The sequence below is a fragment of the Myotis myotis genome, unplaced genomic scaffold (assembly GCF_014108235.1).
Source record: "Myotis myotis isolate mMyoMyo1 unplaced genomic scaffold, mMyoMyo1.p scaffold_m19_p_12, whole genome shotgun sequence".
NCBI lineage: Eukaryota > Metazoa > Chordata > Mammalia > Chiroptera > Vespertilionidae > Myotis > Myotis myotis.
In genome coordinates, this window is record NW_023416316.1 from 17,650,164 (window position 1) to 17,677,661 (window position 27,498).

The following is a 27,498-nucleotide window of genomic DNA, read 5'->3' on the forward strand; positions in this document are numbered from 1 at the left end:
CCCCATTAACCTGTGCTCTTATTCCCAAGCTCCCGGCTCAGCCGCACTGGCCGGCCACCCCACGCAGGGCCTGTGTGGGTGAGACGTCCAGCCCCGTGCTCTGCAGCCCTTGGAATCAACAGGTCTGTTTGGTTTCGCGTTCCAGTCCTCCCCTGTCATTTACAGGCTGCATGATCATGAGCAAGTCCCTTACTGCCCTGGGCCACCGTTTCCTCATTCCTCAAATAATGCTGATAATTCACTATTATTATTACTAATTCTTCTAATGCAGCAAGAATTCCTTCAGTTCGGCAAGTATTTTTCCGACCCCCGTCTGTGCCCTCGGCCCAGTGCTGAGTACTAGAGAGAAAGAGACAAATAGGCCAAAGCCACATCCTTGGGGATCGGTAGTCAAGTGGGAGAGACGGGCTGGGGAGCATACACAGTACCAGAGACTGTGACGAGACCAAGAGAAGGAGCACAGTTGGGGAGTTCCAGGAAGTCTTCCTGGAGGCGGTGAAACCTCAGTTGGCTTTTGAAGGGTGAGTAAGAGTTTGCCAGACTCATCTCTCTTTAAAGTCAATGGAGATGGTTTGCAGACTCAGGAGTCCCCAATGAGAGGTGTTCTGCACATTCCAGCCAGAGCTTTTCTTTTGTTTAACCTCATAGACCCCAGGTCCATTCCACCCTGTCTCCCTCTTTCCTTTCAGACTCCCTGCTGAGGGAGGCAGGGAGCTTGGGAGGCGGGTGAACAAGTCATGCTTCAGAAAAGGAGCCTGAATGAATCATGGCAGTTGGGAAAGGGTGGGAGGCCCACAGAGCACCTGGAGGTGGGGCCCCCTGACTAGCACCTTACACAACTCAAGACTCCGCTGCCTCCCTCTGCCTCCCAGCAGAGTGGGCATGATGGTTCCAGCCTCTGTTTCACCTCCAGGCCGGCCACACCCAGCACTACCATTCACATCTCCAGGGTCGTCTCTGCCTGAACTGTTCTTCCTCTTTCTTTCTCTGCCCACTCAAATTCTACCTGACCCCTTCTCCTGGAACCCTTCTTGCCTGCCACTCCTGGTCACCCCTGCACTTTCAATGTGACCCTGGGTTACCCCATCACCAACCTGCACCCTGGGACTCTCCCTTCCAATAAGCTGTGAGCTCCCTGCAGGAAGGCACTGGGCCTGGGTCACTTTTTTTATTCGAAGCTCCTGGCATGAGCCAGGCTCAGAGGGCCTTGCTGGGTAAATGTCTGCTGAGCTGAACTGAACTGAGCAGAACTGAGCACAGAATCCCCGTCTCTTTCCAATCAATGCTAGTGTTTCCCTGCCCTGACAGGAAGCAGAAGGCACTCAAAGAGGTACTTGGAAAGCATGTAATGAAGAAATGATTTAGAGGTCTGGGTAGGGTTAAAGGAAATAAAGATGAGGAACACTCAGACGCTAGCTGCTGTGGGAAGCTGTCATCTGTAGCCCTGATGGGGCCAAGGAAAGGAGCTAGTGCAGAACTTGGCCAGAGCTATAGCCAGCAGAGAAGCTACCCAGTGGGAGCTATGGATGCAGCTACTGCCAAACCGCAGCCTGGCAGGGGAGCAGGGAACCAAAGCCCACCCTCTCTCCTCCCAGCCATCGCCTGCTGTTGCCTCCCACTGCTTGAACCCAAATGGAAGCCAAAGACCAAAGGAGCCCAGATGGTACAGGCACAGAAGGCAGCTTCCCCAAGTGCAGAGCAGAGCGAGGAAAGTACAGAGCAGATTTACATGGGGAAACGAGGACTATTCTGCACAAGTGGCTTTTCCCCAAATATGGTCCATGTTGCATCTGCGTCAGAATCACTTCGGGAGCTTGTTTCGAAAGCAGATTCCTGGGCTCTGGTCTAGACCCACTAAATCAAAATATCTATGGTGCCTGGGGATCTGGACTCTCAGGAAGTTCCATCTGGTGGCTAATCAACTGAGGATCTCCGGGAAGTACAAAATTATGGGAATTCTGAACTTGGTTAATTCGTACTTTGAACTTAGAGAATCACCCCAGGTATGGGGACTGACAGTGTTGGTGCTCCATCTATGACTTCCAAAGGACCAGGGGACCTCATTCATTCATTCATTCATTCATTCATCCATCCAACACTATTGAGCATGTGCTAACGTCCCAGCCCTGGGTTGTGGCAACACAAAAGTGAACAAGGCTGGTCTCTGCCTGGGACTTCCTAGAATAACCTCTTAGGTAGCATGTACGGATTCCTCCAGGGCTTCAATGGTCGTCCCTACCATGTGGGGGTGACTCTTTAGTGCTTCTGCAAGCACCAGCACACACCACACCCATAATTTCAACAGCCATCACACACTTACGACACCCACATACACCTCTCTCCTGATTTTGGTGTAGATCTGCCTGAGAGACATACACTTGCAGGCCCCACAGTCCCCCTTGACACACAAGACCCTAAGGGGACTCATCTTCCACCCGCCACCCCCCAAGGCTCCCAACCTCACTGAGTGGTGCCAACACCCTCCCTTGTTTAATCAGAAACCTGGGATCCATGGTCCACATCCTTCTCTCCCACCCTCCATGACGAGGTCTATCCAGTCAGCCTCCTAGCTCTCCCACCCCTCACTTCTCTGGGTTTCCAGGGGCACTTCAGGTCACCTTCATTCCCCCCCCCCCCCTTTTACTGCAATAGCTTGACAAGCTTCCTCGTTGCCAAGTCATTGTTGCCAGAGGGATCTTTGAAATATGCAAAACATGAAGGTCACTCCCCTCTTGAAATCTTCAATGCTCCCTAGTGCCCTCGGGAACTTACTGTAGAATTGAAGCTCTTCCCATCTGGCTGGGCCTGAGTTTCCTCCTCATTTCCCACCACTTCCTACCACCCCCACCTCCCTCCAACCTGCCCACCACACCCTTACACCCTCATCATAGATTTTAAGTTCATACACTTGCTCACCTGCTTCCCAGAACGTTCTCCCCTTCCGTACCTGGCCTGCTGATCCTTGCCTATCAACTCATCTCAAGAATCATCTTATCCTAGAAATGTTCTCTGACCCACCAAACCGGATTTGTCTACTTCCTCAGGATCTTGTTCTCAGTTCTCTGGTCGATTTTATCTCACCACCTTGGAAAAGTCTATTTGTCTCTTCTGCTGTTCAGTGACCTCTCTATGTGCCTTTATATCCCAGTGCCAACAATGAGTGGGCAGACAATGAGTGGGCGAGTGGGGCCGCGGGGGGGTGGGGGGGGCGGGTTCTTACAGATTAACTGAATTGATAATAGTCTCTTGCATGGAAAGGGATCTTCCAAGAGAGGACCCGGGGCATACTGCCTCATTAAATTCACTAATTTTGACAGTTTCATCCGGTTTCGAAACTAGTGGAGTGTACCATGCACTGTACCAGGCTCTCTGCCAGGACAGCTTTCAAGGGCAATCTCTGCCCTCAGGACCTCATGAGAGGAGGGGAGACATTGTCTTAGCCAGGCTCTTCTGGGTTGCCAGGAAAAAAACAGACTCAGGTTACTTAGATACTGATGTAAATGCCTAGATTCAGGTACTTCTGCGTGGAAGGACTTCTTGTATGGAAGTAAGGAAGTCTGAGGCCCCCCTGGCAGCCGACCAGTCCCTCTGGAACACACCTCCGAAGCAGGGATGTCAGTAGACCTCATGGACGATAGTATTAGAGTTCCTTGTATCAGTCAGCTGTTGCCCCAGTAATGCTGTTTAATAACCCACCCTACCAAACAACCACCATTGACTCACAGTTTGGGTCTACTTCCCATTTTTCTCATTCTTCTGGGACCAGCAGTCTACCTGGGGCAGTCTTTCTGTTGGCAGCGCAGCAGGGATGGGCGTAACCACACAAGCATATGTCAAGCCTCTAATTGCATCATGTCTGCTAACATCCCATGGGCCAAAGGGAGTCACGTGGCCACGCCCAAAATTGAGCACAGTGCAGTCTATCCATTTGTAGTGTAAGGAACTTCAGGGTCACGTGGCAATGAGCATGATGCAGGGAGGAGAGGAGAACTGGGGCCAATGCAATCGGCGTAACCTATCACACTCCTCACTTTTCAGGATAGAAGTCATCTTCAACCATGTTTTCTCTCCTCACATGTGAACTTCATAAAATCAAGGACTTTACTCTTTCCCCAGAGCCTAGGACAGTGCCTGGCATACAGTTGGTACTAATTGATATTTGTTGAACGAATTAATGCTCCTGGCTGTTTCCTCCTCACATTCTCACTTCCCAAGAGATGGCATCTGATTGGGTAGGTTCGCTACCATCAAATATGGTGCAGACTAAGGAGTTTGGACTTTATTCAGTAGGTAGGTGGTGGGAGCCATTGTGGTTTTCAAGCAGAGGTACGTTGTTCAACCATCTGCTTTAGCAAGATTAACCTGTTAGCAATGTTGCACACACACCAAAAAAAAAACTGAGAGGAAGCTGGGAGACCAACTGGGAAGTTATTTGCAAGAGCTCTGGTGAGAGTTAAGGAGGTCCTGAAGCAGAAGGTGGAGCTTGGGAAGGATGGAGGGAACATGTGATCCCCTTAGACGTCCAGAAAGAGGGAGGTCTTGGGGCTTGGAGCCCAGGCAACTGGGCATGTGGTCAATGGACAAGGAGCTGGCTGTGGCATGGGCTGCTCTGTTAATCTGGGGACAGTGAAGTTTGAAATGTTTTGGGACATGCAGCTGGAGGTGCAGGTAGGCCTCAAAGACTCAGAACTGGCCTCAGAAGAGATTTTTGATTAACATCTTAGTCAATTCATTTAGATTTCTAAACCTGCTGGATACCCCCACCTGCTAAAGATCAGATTAGCAGCTATTTGTAGTTTCTTGGCTTTCGTAAATCTCTGCCTGGAGGAGAAGTGGGCAAAGGTCACAGCAGGAAATCAGATTCACAGAGACACATGACCACTCACTGCCGGGCACCATCACCTTTCTTTCCTTAGGAGTTTGAATTCCACCAAAGACAGCCTCTGACTTTCACACAAATGTTTATAAACCCCCTCTCTGTGCCAGGCACTGTGCTCAGGGCCAGGGACCCGGGGATGAATAAGGGAACATCCCTGCCCCATCACCCCCAGGTCAGGGAAGCGGGTGGAGACTTATGGACTTACATAACTGCAACCAAGTGATACAGGGGTGTGGATAAGTAAATGTTCAGTGGCCCTGGCTGGTTTGGCTCAGTGAATAGAGCATTTGCAGGCTCGATCCCCAGAAGGGGGTGTGCAGGAGGCAGCTGATCAATGATTCTCTCTCATCATTGATGTTTCTATCTCTCTCTCCCTCTCCCTTCCTCTCTGAAATCAATAAAAATAATTTTAAAAAATTAAAAAAAAATGTTCAGTGGACGTTCAAACCGGGGGCTGGGCAGTTCAGTCTGACGAGAGGATAGGAGATAATAACAGACGTTAAACTTTTGGGAAAGGTCGGGTGGATGGGAATGGACAACAATAAAGAACATTCTAGATAGGTGCACAGATTGGCTAGTGACAGAGGTGAACCAAATTTGTGTTCTGAGAGAGCTGATACTTGGAGAGGGAGGGAGAGGGAGAGGGGCAGGGGGAGGGGAAAGGGGAGGGGCGGGGACAGGGAAGAAGAGACCAAGGTGATGCAGGGCTCAGATCCTGCAGCTTTGAAGACACAGTAAAGGAACTAGAGATGTGGCCGGGCTTTCCTGCCCTTGAAATATTTACGTTGGACTCTCCTACTGGTTCTCCCTTTGTTAAGAGAGCAAGACGACTCATAATGATTAGTTAAAAATAGGTAAAATATTTTAATCCCTTGCATGACATGGTTGTGACCAGAGGATGACGAGTCATGGGCATGGTGTTTTCGGTTTCAGAGCGCTGTCACACACCTGGCCTCGCTTCGTCCTCACACCATGTGAGAGGCAGATGTGACCAACATCTGACTGACAGATGAGACATGGAGGCTTAGGAGTCCCTACCAAATGCATCTGTCAGTAGTTATAAAAGCCTTTCTTCAAAAAGCCTTCAAGATTAGCATAAGAGTGCCTGACTAAGGAGGTGTGTGTTCTCTGTTCTCAGGAATGAGAAAAATGTGTTTGGCGACCAGTGACTTCCAGAGAATTATGTTGGTTGGGCTGGTGGTTTCCAAATGCCCTTCAGTCCGTGAACCAGCTGCACCCAGGAGTTTCTTAATAATAAAGATTGTAAGTCTCCACCCGAGGGCTTTGCAGATTCAGTAGGTCAGGAGTGAGGACAAGGGACTAATATGGGCAAGACTTCCAGGTGATTCTGATGCACAGCCTGCTGGAAGATGGTTCAATGTGCCTTTCTCGGTCCACGGATAACTTGAGGCCCTGACGGTGGGAATGTGTTCCACAGGCCGCCTGCCTTGGCATCTCTCAGATGGCTAAATATCAAGGCAGTTTCCTGGGCCCAAACCAGCATTACCAGATCAGAGTCTCCAGAGGTGGGGATCTGGAATCTATATTTTAAATGAGCTCCCAAGATCCACTTGTTCATTCATTGACGCATATCTTTTCAGTAGTCGCTGTGTGTTAGACAGCATTCCAGGCAAGGGGGGCGGGGATGGAAGGGTGTCTGTGTAATGGTGAAGAAGACCCACAGCATCCCTTTCCTATACTCCCTCCCACTACCCTAAGGACACTCCACTCTAGTTCAGTTCTTTAAATGCTGGGGTTTGACAACGCCTGCCTTAAAATAATGCAGGGTTGAATGAAGGCAGTAAGGGCCAATAGGAAAGATGGAAATCTCTGAGAATCCTAGGACACTCAGCTGAGCCAGGCCAGCCAGGAATAAAAGCAGCTGGGACATGGGAGGATGCAAGGGAGAGGCCCCAGCAACAAGAGTTCCTGTTGTGAGGCCCCCATTATCTATTCCTGGTAACAAACCACTCCCAAGACTTAGTGGCCGAAAGACATTGTGTTCGTATGTGTGTGCATGTGTGTGTGTTGTTGTTGTTGTTTTAATTTCTCATGACTCAATGTGTTGTCCATTGGTTATTCTACTGGTCTTCTCTGGGTTCAACTGAGACAACCCGTTTTTTTTCTTAATCAGCACAGTTTTTAGGATTACTTCACTGTTTCTTAACAAAGTAGCTAAAGAAGTATTTTTCCGCCCGAATGGGACGGCTGTTTTTCTCTGCTCCCCATGCCAAGGCTGGCTTTGCAGAACGGGTCCATTTCCTCTTGCTTGACCGTCCTCATCGCTCCCTGTTTCCGTGCGGGTTCACGGGACAGCCAGGCTGGGCTGGCTTTCCAGTGACTTCACCAGAACCAGAGACAGGGCTGTCCGTGTTCCCACGGTCACCTCTTTATCCCAACCATGGAAAACTGACCTTTTTTTTTCTTTTTTCATAACTAGCACAGAATGTGTCTGGGTCAGGAACCTAACATTAACTACAAAGACTGACCTCAACCCAGGGAACTTGAGAAGAAACCAGATAACACTGTTGGGAAATGGTTCCCTCATATAAATTGGCACTTGAAATTATGTACAAGTATTATGTACATTTTTTAATGCCACTGAACCAAATGTAATGGAAAATAATACACTGGCCTTAGTAAGTCAAGAGATTTGGCCTGACTTGAACATATCAATAAGGCAATCGAATTTCAACTACATTTCTCACTCATCACACTCCTGGTAAGTACCAGATTCTATCTAGGCTTCCAGCATAAGAGGAAATGATGTGAGAGCGTTCACAGGTGAAGTAGTGGACTTGCTCAATTGTATATAATGTATTAAGGGTGAATCTAGTGGGATCTAAATGCAGAAGGAGGGCCTGCCAAGGTCAGAGAATGATGGTTACTCAGACTGCACAAGATTGAGTGAGATCTGAAGGCTGCCCTCGATGCATTTATCCTACAGTGTGAGGATAACAGACTATCACGGCCCTGACAAAACTGGACCAGCTTCCCACAGCTGAGACTGCACATGATTCAAGATTGCAATGAAAGTGAAACCATGAGACACCAAGAAGGTTTTAACCCCCCTCTGTAATTTCTAGGACCCTTGGTAATTTCTAGGATGGATTTTACTCACCCTGTTATTCCTGGTCCTCCTGTCTAAAAACGGACTTCATGGGAATTAGCTCTCTCCGAAATGCAGGTAGATAACAAAGGGGTGTGTCCTTGACCTGTAGACTTTCTATCAGCACCGCCGGGTAACTCCCAGGTGTGGAGGGGCAGAGGTGATGTCCTAAACCTTTAACTGTTTCGCCTAGAAATTGAGAGTGCATAGTGATATCTAGTCACAGAATTAATTATACTGTATTGGGGACACCACTAATCTCATGTCTCCCTTATCTATCTCTCTACATCTATCTGTATCTCTTTTCTATCTACCTATTGGTGGATTAATTATCAAGCTCCAACGCAAAATTCCAGAAGGAATTCCAGAGGGACTTGAGTTACAACACAAGTCTTCTTGCTCACTGCAGAAAGGCAAGTCATTTTTCAGACCAGGTTCAGAGCCCTCTGCATACCTTGCTCAGAAATAATACTCCCAGGCCACATGGTATCAGGAAGAACTCTGACCCCATTCAGGGATTTTCCAAAAGCCTTCCAAAAGAGACATGCACATTAAAAAAAGAAATGCAAGTCAAAATGAGATGAGAAACACAAAAGAACAGACCAAATACGCTGGCGTGCAGGGATTAGAGAGTTTATAACAAGTTGGGATAATCCAAGAAGAGGTAGCTGGTGAGATGCCCTGAAAGGATTGGGTAGGATTTCAACAGGCAAAGATGGTAGAATGAGTTGCTTCAGGAGGTTGATATGGATGGCTTCATTTTCAAGCAGAAGCAGCAAAGAGGTTTGTGCTGGTGCTTAGGCTGGGATGACCAAGACTGGACCAGTGGTGGCATCAAAGACCGAATTGAGAGAAGCCCAAGAAGGGGAAGAAATGGGAAGAGAGTAATATTTTTTGTTACAGAAGCTGGAGAACTTCCTCCCAGAGGGGGACATTTGGGCAGAAAAAGAGCCGTATCTGTGTAGGCCTATGTGGCTGCTACATTAAGTCATCAAGTCATCTTGACAGAAAACCATATGACCCTCATCAACTGGTACCCCATACGTGAAGATGATATGCCTTAGCGACTCTGCTGTCCCTGGCTGGACACAGATTCCCTTAGCTTCACACGTGACTCATGTTTACAGAGGCATCGGGGGACACTGTGTTTGCACTGTGATGCAGCCACAATGTGTACCATGGAAAAAATGAGAAGGACATCCCAGCAGGACGCCAGGGCGCAGTTGAGGAAATCCTGTGATGTGTCATCCATGCAACACTAGAAGGTCACCAGAGCACCGGGCAGGCTGAAAAGTGGCTCCCATTCTTGAAATGTCACCAGGGCTGAAACACAGTTGTCTCCTGGGTCCAGATCAGGTTTCCAGCATCTCAGAGGTGGAATGGGCAGCCAAGCAAGAACAGGTTTCAGAAGCTCATCTTTTCATGGATGTGACTTCCAGGAGAGGCCCAGGTAGACACAGTTCTCATCTTACTGCTCTGGCCATTGTGTTCCCAGCTGTGTCTGGAAAGCATCGTTCTTGATCCCGAGGTCACTGGAATTATTTTTCTTTCTTTTTTATCCTCATCCAAAGCTCTTTTATCTGTTCCATCCCTCAGCCACACGCGTTTCCAATAGGGGTAAGAGTTCTTGACCTATGGCTGTTTCTCTTGGACCAGTTATACATTATTTGCATTGGTCATAGTTACAGCCTTGGCTTCTCATGTAACCTTGGCTTCACACCTGGACAGCAAAATTCAGAGGGAGCCAAAATGTAAAGCAAAATAATTTTTACAAACTATTATGCAGACATCATTATCACTTTTTTTCTAGAGCGTACTCTTCCTTTTAAATAGGTTATACATCACCTACTAGATGTATACCCTCCCCTGCCCCCACTTATCCAGTTCCTCTTCAGGAGGTAATGACCTTCCCAGTTTCAGTTTTGCGTGTACTCTACACACATCCATGTGTTTATTTTAAGGTCTACCCCTCTAGCAAACATCACCACCGCTGTGACTACCACCATTACCACCTCCTCTCCAGCCACGTGGTTAGCTTGCTTTTGCCCCAGGAGAGTCAGACATCTGAGAGCAGATAGCCCCACGTCTCTCTATTAGGCATCCCTATTTGTCTGTAGGGATGCCCTCTCTCCATCTCCTCCTCTCCTCTCCTTTTCCCCTTTATATGAGCACTTTCTTTAGGAAGTAGATGCTTTGGCACTTAATCCCACCCAGCCAAGCATCAGTGACACCTACAAGACGATGATTATCTCTTGGTAAAATGTCCCATCTTCTTAGTTGATTTCTTAGCCTGTGTTCTTGGTGTACATACATCGGAGGCTATAGGACAGAACTTATAAAACACAGTGCGCATAAGATTCTTAGAGCACGCTATAAAATGTAGGTTCCTGGGTCCCACAATCAGAGATTCAGAAGGTCGGCACTGAGACCAGGCGGCCATTTCTCACCAGGACTAATTCCCCCAAGGTGATCTTCCTATGTGGTTCCTGGATCGAACTTTAAGACCTGCTGCCCTCAGTATTGTTCCTGACTCCTCTCCTCTCCTATAGGAGAATCTTCTATTGAGGATTATTGAGGGTTTCCTTTATCACTGCTGATTTCTCAAAGCCGTGACCTCTGTATAACCCTTCTCCATTGCCTGTTGTTTTTCTCTTTCTCTTTATGTTGTTGGTCATATGAACCTTGAGGGTGTGGTCGGGAAGCTTGACAAACCCATTTTCCCTGGTTTTGTAAAATGACACCACCCCTTTCAGGGAAGGCCATTGCTTAAACACAGTCCGCCACAGTACAGCAGGCCAACTTTCTTCTTTCACATTTACCACCATTTCTCCTCACTTCTAAAGCCACAGCCAGCTAGTGATGGGAACATCCTCAATGCTTTCAGTTTCCAGAGCAGGATCTCAAAGTCTCCAGACTTATATTTCTGGTTTTCGGCGTATCTATATGGTGGTCCGTGGCCCCATCACGGTCTCTTTGGTCCTCTGTCATATCTATAGCATGTGTGCCAGAAAAAGGGTTTTTGAAACTCAGGTCTGTGTATCCTTGAGGCTTCACTCAAGTGTTCCTGAAGACCTGAGTGCCCTCTGAGATCATCGCTGACTGTTATCTGTCATTTCTATGATCATGTTAAAATATACTCATAATCTGGATCATTTGGCTGACTCCCTTATAACAGAGGGCTGCTACATGATTGCGGTTCCCTCACTGAAATCTCTGCTTCCTGACAAGCGGGCATCAAGTGACCAGCCAAAGGGACAGCATTTAACTTTCAATGTGTTGTCAAGTACATTGGCAGTCATTACACTGGCTTGGCTTTCCAGCTCAGACTGGAAGGCTGAGTCCTTGCTGGGGCTGACGGAGGAGAGGGTGGGGGACTCGGGTTCTGGCCCCTGATGCCTTTTTGGCTCCACCAGCTCCCTTACTCTACGAATAAGGCCCTCCCTTAAGGGCCTTTGAACTGGCTATTCCCTCTGCCCAGATTCTTGCCCCAGATATCTGGGTGAATAACTCCCTCATCTCTTTCAGGCCTTTGCTGAAGTGTTTGCTTAAGTCATTAAATTCCTCAATACTATTTAAAATTGCAACTCCTCACCCCACCTCCATTATTCTCCCGAGCACCCTTAACCCCGGTGTCTTAACATACAATATGACTCATTTATTCATAATGTTTGTTGTTCATTGTCTGGCTTGTCCTGTTAGAATGCATATGTCCACAAGAGCAGAGATTGTTGTTTCTTTTGTTCATGGATGTCACCCAACCACTTAGGGCACCGCCTGGCACACAGTAGGTGTTTAATAAATACCTGATGAATGAGCACCTCATGGCTGCTTTTGTGCTCATGCTAAATTTGTTCATCAGTTTTACAGACACAACTCTTTGGCAGTGATCATTTGCAATGGAAAGACATATTTTAATGGAGAAAACTTTAGGCTTAAAAATGTGTATTCCTCTAAGTCAGTAGTTCTCAACCTTGGCTGCACATTAGAATCACCTGGGAATCTTTTTTTTTAAAATATATTTTTATTGATTTCAGAGAGGAAGGGAGAAGGAGAGAGAGCTAGAAACATCAATGATGAGAGAGAATCACTAATTGGTTGCTTCCTGCATGCCCCCCACTGGGAAGGCAGCTATGCTCACCACTATACCACCAACACCTTCAATGCCCCCCACTGGGGATCGAGCCCTCAACCGAGGCAGGTGCCCTTGGCTGGAATCGAACCTGGGACCCTTCAGTCCGCAGGCTGACGCTCTATCCACTGAGCCAAGCCAACCAGGGCATCACCTGGGAATCTTTTTAAAATCCTGATTTCTGGGCCTCATTCCGGAGGAATGAGGAAGTTGCCAATGCTCAAATATTATGGACCTACCAAATGGCAATTTTATGTGGTTGAACCTAGTAATTCACACAGTTGAAGCCATACTGTGCAAGTAATTTTTCCTCACATTCTTTTCACTTGTCATTATAACAGCACCACTTGCCCACGTAGTCAGGGATGCGTGGGCCCTTTTTGTGAGCTTGCATTAACAGCACAAATAATTGATGAGCATTAGCATCTCAGCCGGGAGCCCTGCCCCGTAAATCATTCAAACAGTCCACCCAGTGACCAGACTTCCTGCGTCTTGATGTGAATGACAATCCTCAGTGATTCTTCCGGGAAACTCTCCCTATAAGTGCCCCCAGCCAATTGCCTGCGTGCAGCACTCTGGCACCAGATTTCTGCCCAAATGGCAGCTTCTGGGAACGCTGCTAATAACTGTGTCCAGTTGCTCGCCTGTCGTTCCTCTCACTCGAATGAATCTGGTCCATTACCAGTGATGCATATTGGGTTTGTGGAATTTCTTCCTTTTCAGGGAAAAGGCTCTCATTGGCTTCCTGCATTTGTTGTTATTGTTTAGCGATTTCTGGACCAGGTACAGTCTACTAGCACTATTTTAAAAAGAGCTTTTTTTTAAAAAAAAACAAAACAAAAAACAAAAGCTTCCCAGCAGTACGAAGGCTGCTTTTAGGGCCCTGGCTTTCTCTTGGCGAACATCATCAGAACTACCAGCTCTGTTACTTTTCATCATAGCAAAGTCCTGAGGAGTCCATGGACCATGTGATTCCATTATGTTATGATTCTGCCTCCAAAGTGATTGCCAGGAACAGTAATCTATGTGGGTCTCTCTGGCTCATTATCTGAGACTTGGTAGATCCCTATTCTCCACTGGCCCTCTATTTGCTCTAGATATAGCTGAGTTCACCCACATAGACTAGGAAGATTAAGTGCCTATCTAATAACCCCATTTGCATAAGGTTTGGGAGCTTATGATATAAGGTCAACTGTGATTGCTGATAATAACATCGTGTCACTCCAGGGGCAAGGATCTGAAAGGATGAACTTTGTCACTTTTGCTCCAAGAATAATACAGTGACAGGGGACTAGAATGTTTAAAGGTAATCGTGGCCTGCAAACACATCAAAGGATAGAGGAAATAAGGCAAAAAACCACACAAAATGGAATAATAGAATAATATGTGGTTTCTTTTATGATCAATATATGGTAAGCTACTACACAGAGGGGTAGTATTATAAAACCTAACACCCTGGCTTTGAGGTCAGACCAACTGGTGTTCAGATCCTGGCCCCGTTTCTTACCAGCTGTGAAAAGCTCCTGAATGTTTCTCTTCTGTAAAACTGACCTAAAGACACCCACCCTGTAGAGTGACTATAAGGATTAAAGACAACACAGGAGTAAAGTATTGATCACACTTGCACTCAATATTAGTGGTTATTATTATTATTATTTGACGTACACAAAACTTTAAGAATTTCTAATTTAATCTTTTAAATCTTTATTATGTGCAAACACAACATTGTGACATTAATAGATAAACTTAAAAATCAGACTATTACATATTCCCATATTTCCTCCTAAGTCTTGGCAAATGTGTAGACATCTTTACACAGTGCATTTGTGTTTTCAGCCTTTTTCACTTGAGATTGTACAGTAAGTTATCCCCTGTTGCAACACGATCTAATTTAGTGTAAAATAGTTATTATTTCAACAAATATGTCATAACCTAATTAACCATTCTTCTGTTTTCAGACACTTATTTGTTTCCAATTTGAGGGATATTCTTTCCCTTGGTTCCTGTTTCCGTTGTGGCGATTGGAAACGCACGATTTTATAAATATTTTGGGTTTTTCCTTAGGTGAACGTACATTTTTTAGCTCGAATTTGAGAACATCCTTTAAACTAATGGCTGTTGACTGTGGGGAAAGAAAAGGTAGTTTCAGCCTAATTTCTTGTGGAAGGCAAGTTAAGATGCCTCCAAGAAATCCCATGTCCACTAGTGCAGTTTTGTTCTCATCTCAGCATTTGGCAAACTGGTCTGAGGATGAGGGATAATTGAGGTAGGCACTCAAGAAATGGATCTTTAAAGTGGGCTAACCATGCTCACGTTCTTAATTTCATTCAATCCCACGCGCAGGCCAGATCCAGAAGGTAGATACTCGTATTGTTTGAGGCACAGAGAGGGTAAGGAGCATGCACCAGATCACACAGCGGCTGGGAGAGGACAGAGAACGTCTTTCACAGACCATACATTCCCAGCTTTCCCACTGAGCTTTGAAAAAAATGTCCCGACACCACCACACCCTCAGCTAAGAGTGGGTGGGAACGGAGAGGGGCTGAGCACTGGGCCGTCCCCTGCCCCGCCAGGAGGCTCCTCCTCCCGGGCGCTCAGGCCCAACTGGGTTCCGAGCATGCCCAGTGCGCTCCCCGTCGGTCCCATGGTGCCTGCTGGGCGCCGCAGCTCCAGGTTTTTTGGGCGACCGGAGGTTGGTGCGGGGCGGGGCAGGGCGTGGGGCGGGTCCTGTTCCTGGGTCTCCCTGGCTCAGTCGTAGTTCCCCCGAGGCCACTCTCCAGCGGTGTCCACAGCAGTGGCGCTGCTCCGGGACAAGGGTCGAAGTGAGGTACCAGGTGCTGCCCTCTGCCACCCTATGGCCCTAGGCTTACCGTCCCCCTGGACCTCAGGCATCGGGTCCGGACAGGATGGTTCCAGCCATCACTACACGCCTTCATTTACATATTTATTCAACAAATAGTTTTTGAGCTCCTACTGTGTGCTGGGCGCTATTATAGTGTCTGAGACACTGCAGCCAAGACAGGCAGCCCTGCAGTCCCAGAGCTGAAATTCCCGGAGGTGAATAATACACAACGAGAATAAGCTAATTAGAGGAAATCAGTCATTGACCTCATCTCCTGCTACTCTGCGTGCCTTGTCATTGCCTAATCAGTCCTGCGCCTTAGGGTCTTTGCACTGGCTGTTCCCGCTGCCAGTTGATCTGCACGGCTGAAATGTCACCTGATCTGACTACCTCATTGAAAATTGCACTCCCTCCACCTCCAATTCTCCTCATCCTGTTCTTTTCCCCTGGTAGAACTTATCACCTTCAAATATACTATATGCTTGTATGTTTATTGTCTGTCACCTGCCTATCCTTCCCCCTCGCCGCGACCCCCCCCCCCCCCCTCCATTCCCCAACTCCATCAGAGGACAGGATTTTTGACTATTTGGTCACCACGCATGAAGAACCAGAATAGATGACTAATAACTATTTGTTGAATGAATTAATGGATAAATTGTGATACATGTGAAGTAACGAAAGCGAGGACATGGGAAGTAGAACAGCAGGGAGCTAATTTGGTAAGGTGGTCAGGGAAGGTCTCTCCCAGAAGTTCACTTGTACAATGAAAAGGTGCCGGCCACGAAAGGCTGGGCAGAGAGGGAAAGGCCTGCGGAGGCTGGCCAAGCCCTGAGTGTGTGCCGGATAGAAAGGAGCACCTGGGCTGCAGGAAGGCAGGTGTGCGATGAGGTGGAAGAGATGAGGCAGGGGCCCCGCAAATCTTGGGAAGGAGGTTTAAGCTTACTAGTGGACGGGGATGAGCACTGGACAGCAGGACCCTCTGGACAAGACGACTCCTCATTCCACAGGTTTGTTGAGCCGACTGCTTGACATTCCTAGGTATGAAATCACTCAGGGCCGGGCACGTAGTAGGTGCCCAATGCATGGTTATGGGACGAATGTCTGCGTGCATGCGCCAGGGGACTCCGGGCTGCCCGGAACCCGGCAGCAGAGCCCGCGTGGCTGGGAGGCGCGTCCCGGCGAGACTGCCCCGGGCGGGGGCGGGGGCGGGGACGCCCCGCAGGGCAGCCCGGTGCCGGGCGCCCGCCCCCCGCCCCGCGCGCGGGCCCGTCGCGGCCAGCAGGACCGGCGGGAGCCGCCCGCGGGCGGCACTGGGCATGCTCAGACGGCGTCCAGGTCGCGCCGCGAGCGAGCGAGCTTCCGCGCCGCCCGCAAGCGCGACCTACCTGGGCGCCTGGCCCCCCCGGATGCTGCAGGTACGGCCCGGCGCGACCCCAGCGGGCCCGGGGCAGGGCGCGGGGCGACCGGGGCCGGGGTAGCGATCGGCGCCGCCCCGCCCCCACCGTTCCCAGGCGCGCGGCGAACGCGCGGGCGGGCGGGCGGACGGGGCAGCTCCGGGGTCCCGGCGCCACGTCGGGGCGGGGAGGGGGCGCCCCCGCCGCGTTCACCTGGCCGGGCTGGGGCGGGAGGGAGCCGGCCGGCCGGGTGGGGCTCGCTCCGGGCGGGCGCCGGGACGCGGCGGCGGCGGCGCGTGGGCGTGGGCGTGCGCTCCGACCCGGACAGGGGCGGACACGGCCGGCGGCACGGGAGGGCCCTGCGGCGCCGCGACCCAGGCCCTGGTTGCCTAGGGGGCGCCCAGCCCGTGGGGAGCCAGCCAAACTCGGCGGCCAGACCTTCTGAGCTCCCCGGGCGAATCCGCCTCTCGGCTTTCAAAGATGGCATTTCCTGGGCCTGGCATGAACCCCAGCGCCAGTAAACCCTCCCCGTTCCGCAGGCGACGCGGGATGGTTTACCAGGTACCTGCGCGGAGACAGCTGCAGTGGGGGAGTGTATGTGAGCGCGCAGCCCCCCGCCCCCACCCCCGGAAATTCCCATTTGCAGCAACCTAAACTTACTGAGAAGTTGCGCTTGCCTTAAAAATTCATGGGAAGTTGAGACAACTTGACACCTGGGCTGTCCGAGGCGGTGCAAAGAGCTTGTGACTTGGACACTGGAGACCTCCGGTCAAGTTGGTCTCCCCCTTGGCCAGCTGGTGACCTTGAGCGAGTTGTCCAACCTCTCTGATCTTCAGTTTCCTCCCCTGCAGACAGCCGGTAATAATGCCCACCTCACTGGGCGGGTGGGTGGATTAAGTGGGATAAATTATGTGGAGGTGTTTGGCACTGTGCCCGGCGCAGAGCAAGTGAGCAGTTGGCGTGATGCGAATTTAATTCGTTTAGAGACCCCCGTGGCTCCCATTTCACCAGGAAATTAGAATCAGGGAAGTATCTTCAGGGCCTGGTGGCAGAGTGACAGACCTCGTCTCTGTGCCCTGGAGAACTTCTGCTGAAGTCAAGGGCTTTGGAAAAACAATTTAGCGAATTGTAATCGGAGAGCATCTTCTTTAAAAGCAGTTTCATACATTCAGGAACTCCAGAAGTTGGCAGTTCGGCTGTACTTACAAAAGAGCTGTTTTTTCGAGAGGATCCATTCTGCAAATGCTTAAGCAGATGATGCTTGAAAGTAAAGCCAGGTTAGGAAGATTTCTGTTCTAAAAAGCTTCTAAACTCAGCTTTTGTGATTATTTAGATCAGGGTTCTTAACCTCATGGCTGGGGTTGGTTAATTCTTTGTTTGAGGCCTGTTCTATGCATGGTAGGTTATTGAGCTGCATCTCTCGTCTCTACTCACTAGATTTCAGTAGTAATCCCTCTCCCTCTGTTGTGCCAACCAGAAATGCCACCAGACATGGCCAGATGTCCCCTGGGGGGGCCAATATCCTGTCTCACTTTTTAGAACCACTCCTGCTTTCTGTCATTAGCCTGTTGAAGTTGTCAGAGCATTTCATCTTATGTTTTTCCTATAATAACTAACCTTTGTATAGGCTTATAGAACTGCACAGAGTGTATCCACAATCTCAACTCACTTAATTTTTACAACTCCCCCAGGAGGCTGGTGTCATTCCCATTTTACAGATGAGGAAACTGAGGCTTTGAGCAGCGGATCACACATTCTGTGGTGTAGTTGGGATGTAACTCAGGTTTCCTGATTCCATGGGCAGGTCTTTTTGTTCTGTATCAAGATGCCCTTTATTGTACTGAGATTTTTCAAATAGATAACTTTGCTGATGATTGCATCAAGATGTGAAGTAGATTGGAAGCTGGAAACCTTTCTGAGATTGACTAGTTGAACATTAACAGTAGGCTATTATCTGAGAGAGAGTAGGTCGTTCTAGTTAAATATTCTAGTTTATAGCGAGCTCCCATAAACCCCACGTACAGTTAATGGAATACCAATTTGCAGAGAATTAGAGGAGAATAAAACGTGCCTCGGTACTCTGTATTGATCCTGAGTTGTCTCTGGTGATTTGCTGTCTCTTAAAATGGACTCCTGTATGCAAATTAGACATTAGCTGGGGAATGTAAAAGGTCAAGTTACTGAAGTCATATCTGAGTGGCGGAGGCATTCTGTTCACCAGCATGTATTAGTCAAGCTGCTTCTGTATGGCAGATGCCGTGCCGGGGTTGGGAGATGCAGAGTTGGCCAGTAGACCCCAGTGAATCCAGGGTTTTCAAGGAGAGGCCAGGCCAGATACATAGCAGGCCCACAGGAACAGCTTGGGGCAGGAGAAAGAGCCTAAGTTAACACAGAGTCAAATGCAGGGCCCCGCTCTGCCTCACCACTCCGGTCTCTGAGCCCTCCTTTCTGCATTTTTTCACAGAGAGGCATCCTGGTAGCTTTTCACTTTCTCACTCAAGTGTCAGGACCCTGGTTAGAGACACATCTTATTCCTCACAGGAGTTGGGGTTCCCAGCTGGTAATTGGTCTCAGCAGATTGATTGTGGACTGTGAACGGGGAGAGTTCACATACATTGTTTAATTTCAGTCCTCCCTGTCCCTGTTTTGCAGATAAGGAACCTGTGCTAGCAAAGGTAGTGTGCGTCTAGGAGCAAGAGGGACGAATTTTGACCTTTTGAACCTTCGTTTCAGGCCCATGAAGGATTTCGTTTTCTAAGATGAACAACCCACCAGAGGGGCTCAGCTTTGGGGATTGGAGGGAACAGGAAGACATGGCACCCTACCTCCCCACCCCAGCCCCAGGGCTTGTGGCACGTTGGGAGGGAACCAGCAATGTGTGGAGACTGCCTATTGACCATAATCCCAGTGCTCACCTTCCTTCCGCCAGACAGTGGTTCCTGGACAGCAGGGCCAGTCCCTCTTCATCTCTTCCCAGGGTCTGTTGCAGGGGCTAGAACGCCCAAGGAACTCCGTGCTTGCCATGGCATTGACGGGCTGGTGGGGGCTGGGCAGCCTGCGGGTGTTCTTCCCAAGCCTCAGCTCTTCTTACCAACACTATTAGAGACAGGACAGGACAGGACCTAGTCAGTGTCCATCCTGCTCTGGTTTGGGTCCTGGCATCCGCAGCCTCTGTTCTCACAGGTGTCTCCTTTCATCTGCCTCAGGGGGGACTAAAGGGAGTGCTTGGTAGGCGCCTGGCTGAAATCTGACCTGGTGATGGGTTCCCAACCTAGAGATTTGCATCACACAGCTTCCAGTTGTGCCTCCAGTGAAGACCAGCTGTGAGCACAGATTTAACAGCAAATTCAGACATTTATTGAGTCTACTGGAGGCCTGATGCATGAAATTCGTGTAAGGGGCTCGGCCCCCGCCACGGTGGTGGCTAGCTACCTCAGACCCCGCCACCACAACGGCTGCTTCGCCCCTTGAAGCCCCAGCTTCGTCTGGAAGGTCACCCGGAAGGACGTCCAGTCTAATTAGCATATTACACTTTTATTATTATAGATAGTATATGCCGGGCAATAGGGTTACAGAGATGAAATTTGAACCCCTGTTTTGGAAGGACTCATGGTGGAGTTGGGAAGACTGACCTGTGTGCTGTCTGTCTGTCTGTCTGTCTATCTATCTATCTATCTGATAACTACTTTACAAGAGGGTAAATCAAATGCAAAGAGACCAGTGGAGGCGGCCACTCATTCTGATGGGCATCAGGGAACATCATAGGGAGTCGCTGGCATTTGAATTCAGCCTTGAAGGTAGAAAAAGATGGTACTCAGGGGGCAGACAGAACAGCAGATGTAAAGACTCAGAGGCATGAAGAGACCTTGTGTGTCTCAGGAGTGGTGACTCTTCCCCTTCTGAGCGTGCTTATTGCATGACCCACCTTCTGCGGTTAGGGTACTCTCCCATCCCTTTATGGGGCCTGGCTTCACTCCGCCCAGGGCTCAGTGCCCATTCCCCTTCTTTTCCTCGGAGCGGTGCCTCTGGCTTGAGCACCTTCTGCCTGGGATGCCTCTGGTTTTAGTTATTCAATACTGATAGAGCGTTTACTGGCTGCAGGCACTGCTCCTGAGGCTCTCCAAATATTAACTCATTCATTTAATCCTCTGTGAGTAGCAGCCGCTTGGTAGGTAGGTCAGGGCAGAGCTCCTCTCCCCAGCCTGTGCCCCTCTGTGGGTGTTGCTCCGATTGTGGTACACCTTCTCATGGCTCACTTCATTGTTGTGCCAGAAAACAGAGAGTTGAGAGCGAGTGCTGATGGCCGCAGATTTTTATCCCTGACCCCGTGTCCTTCAGGGGACCAGCAGGGCTCCCTGACTACATTTTCTGAACTAAGATTGGGAACTGTAGTCTGAAAAAGAATGTTTGTGCGGCTTTTTTGTGAAAGAGGAGGGAGGCCTGGGAGGTGTTGTTTGGATACTGAGAGAGTGGAATTTTTGAGACATTTTGATGGTTTATGTGGAAAGTTAGGACAGAGGATTTGAAATTGGAATAGCCCTGGAAAATTCAGGTCCTATGATTTACTGTCAGGATACACAAGCTTTTAGTAAATATTTAAGCACTGTGTAGCTTGGAGTGAATTTTTTGTACTTTTTTTGTACTGAGCCCATTGGTGCCTCAAAAGGAGGGTAAACAGTACCTTTTAGTCCCAGAATCTTGCAAATTCCCACAAGCCCCAGTTTACAGATGGGGTGAGAAAACTGGGGCTCAGAGAGAGGATGTCACTACCCAAAGGGCACATTGCTGGTAAGTAGGACATCCAGATTTGAACCCAGGTCTGTCCCTAGATAAGTCCTTTAACTGTGAAATGAGGGTTATAGGACTTATGTCCTTTAAATTGACCATTTTAAAGGAGCTAATGACTGAAAACCTACTGAGGCAGAACTTGGCACAAAAAAGGGTCCCCTCCCTTGTGGTCAGGCCCCTGACTCTTCGGACAAGCACTTTGTTTGGTGCTGAGAATGGCTGTGGGCGAGTCATGGCCCCTCCCAGGGCAGGGCTACTGGTCCTCGCTCTTAGTGCAGAAGGGATGTTCCAAGGGGCAGGATCCAGGGCCAGAAAGGGGCGGTGGCCAGCTGGATGCTGTGTTGATGAAAGGCACTGGTCTGGCTTTGAGAGCAGGATGTGAAGACCTGGCCCCTGTACCCCGTTTCCCTCAGGTGAGTCAGCCTCAGTGTAGACGTGAGGTTTTTAGTAAGAGAGGCAGAAACCAGCTCTGGCCCTAATCACTGGTGGGCTGGGAGAGGGGAGGATGACAGCCTGGACCCAGGTCTTGCCTGCTGTTTCCCCCCGCCCCCTCCCCGCCCCTCCCCTGACCTGGTGATCACATTTATACATGGTTGTTGGAGAAAATTAAAAATTAAATGTCAGGGAGCAAAAGGAAAATCGGAGGCTGTGAGAGCCGGGAGCCTTCTCCCCTCCTCAGTTCACTCATGCTTTGGGGCTTTGCTCCCTGATTACCTTCCCTCACCTTCCTGAGTTGGGTAAACCTGGCTCTATACATGCGCATGCCACCATCTGTCTCCTTTTACAGAGCCTTTCACAGGTGCAGTTTTGCAGTTAATTAGTGTAATTATCAGTACCTGTCTCCCAGCTGCACTGTGAACTCTGTGAAGTCTTTCTTAAAAAGAAAAACTTCTGAGACTTATTGTTTTCTTTTTAATTCTTATTTTGACCTAATTCAGACACAGAAAAGTTCCAAAAATAGAACAAAGAACTCCCATATACTCTTCACCCAGATTCCCCGAATGGCACCATTTTATCACATTTATTCTATCTTTCTCTCTACATAGGTATTTTATGTAGGTATTTTTCCTGGACCATTTAATGATTAGTTATAGACACTTCTGTGTATTTTCTAAAAATGATGAAATTCTCCTATATAACTATAGTACAGTTTTTAGAGTCAAGAAACCAATATTGATACAGTACTATAATCTATAGAACTTATTCAGGTTTTGCCAGCTGTCTTCATAGTATCCTTTATCACAAAGAAAAGCCCAGATCATGGGTTGCATATGGTTGTCATGTCTCTTTATTCTTTAATCTGGACAGTTCCTCAGCCTTTCTTTGTCCTTGATGACCTTGACATTTTTGGCGAGTGCAGGCCAGTGGTTTTGTAGAATGCCCCTCAATTTGAGAGCGTTTAACTCACTATTGTGTCCCCAGTGCCCCTGAGACATCAAATGCACTCAGTGAGTATTTGTTGCCTGAAGAGACCATAAGGTGGAAGGAAAAAGCAGGTTTTCTAGTTTCCCCCACTCCCAGTCTTTTCCTTACTGAGGGATGTTATTTAGTTGCAATCATAGTATACATAGGTTCGAATCCTGCTGTTTTTATAACACAGCTTTCCCCCCCAAAAAAGAGAGAGAGGCTTCTGCAGGGAATAGTGAGCCTGCTGTCCGCACAGGCATGCAAGCAAACACTGGGTGATGGTTTGGCGGGGCTGCTGGAGAGGAGAATGGAACATTTGATGAGGGGTGAGAGACTCAGCCTGGAGTTCCCTTCCAATGCTAACCTGCCTTCTCTAACTGGGACTTGAACTTTGCTGGCCTAGGGGCCCAAGAACAGAGTGACTAGAACTCATCTGAACCAGAACATTTTGAGAATAAAAGGGGCGGCTATTAATAATTGCATCTAACCAGCTAGCCTCAGCTGGGACTACCCTAGCAAATGAGGATGTGTGGCCACTCTACCCACAGGTGACTTTGAGGTTGGAGGTCAGTGTAATGCCGGTGGACTTGATCCAGCATCTGGAAGGGTTCAGGAATCTGGAGAAGGCGCTGTGTGTAGATTAAATAGGAGTCCAGAGGCGAGAAACAGTTTTGAAAGGCATTAGGGGGCCAGAGAAGCTTGACTAAAGAAACCAAGTTCTCTTTGTCTCAGGACCCCTTGCTTTTTATTAACACAAATTGTCCTAAGGCAAGGAAGATATACACATTAAAGGGTAGGGTTAGTATACAGAATCCATTGTCAGATTGGGGAAAAACTGCCTGCGGCTGTTCAGGTGTTTGGCCAATAGGAGGCAAAAACATGTAGATTAAGATGCCCTTAGCTGTCTGGCAGCAAGCAGTCATTTTATGCATCCTTTTCAGGTTTGGGGAAATGCCTTAGGCCACCTCCAGATGTTCAGCCCTGCTGACATGCTGGAATTGGCTTCCGGCATCAGTGCAGGCAAATTAGTCTGGAAACGCCCCTAGCACTAGGAATCCTCTACCTGGATAAAGACAGAACTTACCTCCTTGACATTGCTGGCCCAGTCCATGTCCGTGGCTCGGGTCCCCTCTGGTTGCACCTCCGTTGGCATGCTTTGCTCCTGCTTCACCAGCCGTCTGTCAGCCCTCCCTTTACCTGTTCCTTCCTGCCACATGTCTGCCAGAGCCTGCAATGTCACTTATGTATCCAGGCTGGATGGAAGAGGGAAGAGGGAGGAGGGAGGAGGGAGGAGGGAGGAGGTTTGGGATAGATGCACAAGGGGGACAAACAAGCCAGCTGAGCTTTTCACTGACCAAATTCTAATGGAATGTGAGAGCCAGGGTGTGCAGGTGAGGGGGGGGTCGAAGACTAGAGTCTCCCTAGACCAGTGGTTCTCAACCTTGGCTGCACATTAGAATCACCTGGGAATCTTTTTTTAAAATCCTGATTTCTGGGCCCCATCCTCCGGAAATTCTGTTTCTTTGTTACTAATGCTGTGGCCCCACCCCATAACAAAGAAACAATTTCTGGAGGACAAGGCCCAGAAATCAGGATTTTAAAAAGATTCCCAGGTGATTCTAATGTGCAGCCAAGGTTGAGAACCACTGCCCTAGGGCAGTGGTCGGCAAACTCATTAGTCAATGGAGCCAAATATCAACAGTACAACGATTGAAATTTCTTTTGAGGCAAATTTTTTAAACTTAAACTATATAGGTAGGTACATTGTTATTAACTTAATTAGGATACTCCTAAGGCTTAGGAAGAGCCACACTCAAGGCGCCAAAGAGCCGCATGTGGCTCGCTAGCCCCAGTTTGCCAACCACGGCCCTAGACCTTATCTTCTGGTTCCCTGGTACTCACACCTGCACCCTGTCTTCCTCTTCCAGGCCTGGGTGGAAGAGGTCAGAACTAAGTCGCTGCTTTCCCTAGAGGCAGGGAAGTAGGTGTCATTGGGGACCCAGGCACAAGAGGATGGTCATCAGATGACCGGTAGGTGCAGACAGGGACTTGGATGCAGAGAAACCAGGAAGGAAACCAGCATCTAGGAATCCCGGAACAAGATCACAAGGTCAGCAGGGGGCCGTTTATCAGGAAGCCTGGAGTTGTAACGCTATACAGGTGGGGTCAGTGTGGTTTGGTACTTAACCCATTTTCTTCCTCGCAAAAAAAATACCATCCCTGACTTCCCAGGTTAAAAAATATTAAAGGATGCCCTAACTGATTTGGCTCAGTGGATGGAGCGTCGGCCTGGGGGCTGAAGGGTCCCAGGTTCGATTCCGGTCAAGGGCATGTACCTTGGTTGCGGGCACATCCCCAGTGGGGGGTGTGCAGGAGGCAGCTGATCGATGTTTCTCTCTCATCGATGTTTCTGACTCTCTGTCCCTCTCCCTTCCTCTCTGTACAAAGTCAATAAAATATATTAAAAAAATATTACAGGATGAAAATGGGCATGTACATTTTTCTGGGGCGTCGCAGTCATGTGGCCTCACAAACGCAATCCAGGCAGTACCGTATTTTTATAACTCTAGGCATCGGTGGCTTTAAGGGGAAAGCCAGTTCGTGAAGGAGAGTTCTAGTTCTTCGAGTGCAAGACACTAGCACTGGCTGAACTTGGGAAAGGTTTTCTAGTTAACTGTTATATTCTGTTTGACTGGTTAAAATGTTCTTTCCTATCCCAAAGCTCAGCTATGTAAAAGCATTTAGTTTCCTGTCATTTCTTTCAGGACAGAAAGAATCACACAGTGTCAGAACTGGAAAGGGCCTCAGAAGAGCCTTTCCCAGCTCGATTTTACATTTGGGGAAACTGAGGCCCTGCAGGGCTGTGGCACACGCCAGGGCACACAGGTAGTCACAGAGCAGGGACTGGTACCCGTGTTGTACAGTTTCAAGCCCCCAGGTCTCAGGCGTGTTTCCTAGATCTCATCTATGGAAGTTTATTAGATTGACTATATTTCTGTAATTTTGTTAATAATGTGCACTGGCGTTTCTCTAACTATAGAAATGAACTGTGTTGACGTTGAAGCAGTTATGCATTTCTTGCTCTCTTATGTAGAAGTTGCTAGGCTGATTTTGTTCATATAAGGAAGATATGAACTTTCTGTTGGATTTCTATGTTCTCTACTAGTGTTTCTCGAACTTCGCCACATCACGTGTGAAAACACGGGCTGCTAGGTCCCGCCCCCAGAGTTTCTGACTTCTGTGGGTCTGAATCAAACTCCCTGGTGGGACCTGAAAATTTGCATTACCAACAAGCTCCCGGGTATGGCTGCTGGTCCAGAGACCAGGGACCATGCTTTGAGGACCTCTGCCCCAGGCGTAGTGACAGTTTCAGACTGTGCCCTGTGCTTTGCAGCCGGCTAAGTCCTCCCTGCATTGCACCTCCCTGTTACTCCCACACCACCCAACCTAACCGTCTCACTCTTTCCAGGTCTCCTACCTGTTGTCCTCGCCTCTCCAGATAACCCACCGCCTGTGGCCCTGAGATGCTCAGAGCCTCCTCACCTTCACCCCTCTTCCTTCATTTTCTGGCTCCTCTTCTTCCTTCCTTTCCTCCAGTCTGAAAAAATGAGTGTCTCTGGCTCAAGCTTACTGTTGAAGACTGTCGTCCCCTCACCTTGGGAGAAAACTTCTCCAAGCATACCCTTCTCTTTCACTGCCGAGGAATAGTCTGCCATTGCTGAAAAGGATTTGCTGTCACCACTCTGGACACAGACATACTGTTCAATACCAGGCGTCCAGATTTCCTATACCTGTAATGAAAGAAGTAATTATTTTTTAAATGTGGTAAAATACACATAATGTAAAGTTTACCCTCTTCATCATCTGTAAGTGTACAGTTCATGGCATTACGTATAGTCAAAGTGTCGTGCTGCCATCACCCTCGTGCAGCCACCACCTCTCTTCATCTTGCAAAACTGAAATCCTATGTGTATCGCCTCCCCCGAACCTCTGCACATCCCAAACAGAGCTCAGCACCTTCTTCCTTCAAAACACTCTCTCCTGAAGTCTTCGCTGTGAAACCGCAGGTCACACTTCACTCACCCCCCACACCTGTCCTGGACAGATCCACCTGGGAAATCCCTCCCCCAGCCCGCCCCTCCTCCCCACCTCCTGACACTGGGAGAGCTCCTGAGCTGTGGTCACAGCCCAGACAAGGCCCCAGCAGCCAGGGGCACACATCTGTCTTCAGAGCCCTCGCCACACTGAGAGGTGATTCTTCACACATCTCTCTGACAAGCCTGTGCGGTCCCGGGGCTGAGGCCGGGGACCTGAGATAGCCTCTTACCTCTGACCCCCAGCCCCCGCCATGGAGCTGCCGGCAGTTGGTTCTCATTAAATGCCTGGGGCGTCAGAGAGAAGGGTAAATACAGACTGTTCACGAAGGAAGAATGTGTAAAGCCCTGTGACTAAAGGACAGCACGGAGAGCCAAGCACTGAGTCGGTGTGTCTGGGAGGGTGTTGGTGTAGAGGGGAAGATGGTTTGAGGAGTCAGCAGAGCCTCAAGTGAAAATGCCAAGATGGACTTCAGGGGTGGAGGGGGAACCCCACAGGGGCGAGTGCTGCGATGGGACTCGGGCATCAGCGTTGAGGAGCGAGAGTTGGGCTGGCGTTCTCTGAAAGGGTGGGGGGTTCAGCAGGGATATGGGGATATTGGTCAAGAAACCATGTGGTCTAAGGTCGGAGGGCAAAGCTGCTTTTCGCTGCTGCTTTCAGGAGAGGACAGGTGCCCAGATTTAGGCAGATTGAGGATGAAGAATTCTTTGCTTCACGAGGCTTGGTGGAGCCAGCAGATTGGGGCCCCGTGAGCTGGGACTGTCAGCTCCCTGAATGTCAGTGCCCTGTGAGGTGGGGTCGTTTCATTTTCCCGAGGAGGAAGTGGAGTCTCAGAGAGGTCGATAACTTGCCCAG

At 49.0% G+C, this 27,498-nt stretch overlaps 1 protein-coding gene and 1 long non-coding RNA gene across 11 annotated transcripts in view; one reads left to right on the top strand and one right to left on the bottom strand.

Moving 5' to 3' along the window:
* Nucleotides 1-27,498, top strand: part of PTPN3 (protein tyrosine phosphatase non-receptor type 3) — a 131,260-nt gene that overhangs the window by 13,865 nt on the left and 89,897 nt on the right. Inside the window, exon 1 of one of the 10 annotated variants that reach the window (XM_036330068.1) lies at nucleotides 15,666-15,997. The exons of 7 other annotated variants lie outside the window; for them this stretch is intronic. Coding sequence is in view for 1 of the 3 variants with exons in the window: in XM_036330065.1 (XP_036185958.1) it covers nucleotides 15,915-15,966 (52 nt within the window). In the remaining 2 variants the exon portion in view is untranslated. Of the gene's footprint in view, nucleotides 1-15,665; nucleotides 15,998-16,258; nucleotides 16,375-27,498 lie in introns of those variants that run through there. 2 more of the 10 variants (XM_036330065.1, XM_036330066.1) reach the window with 2 other exon arrangements.
* LOC118667204 lies at nucleotides 13,805-16,227 on the bottom strand. The gene is made up of 2 exons (XR_004971187.1): nucleotides 15,903-16,227; nucleotides 13,805-14,917 (listed from the first exon to the last, which is right to left on the bottom strand). It is a non-coding gene; the product is annotated as an uncharacterized LOC118667204 (long non-coding RNA).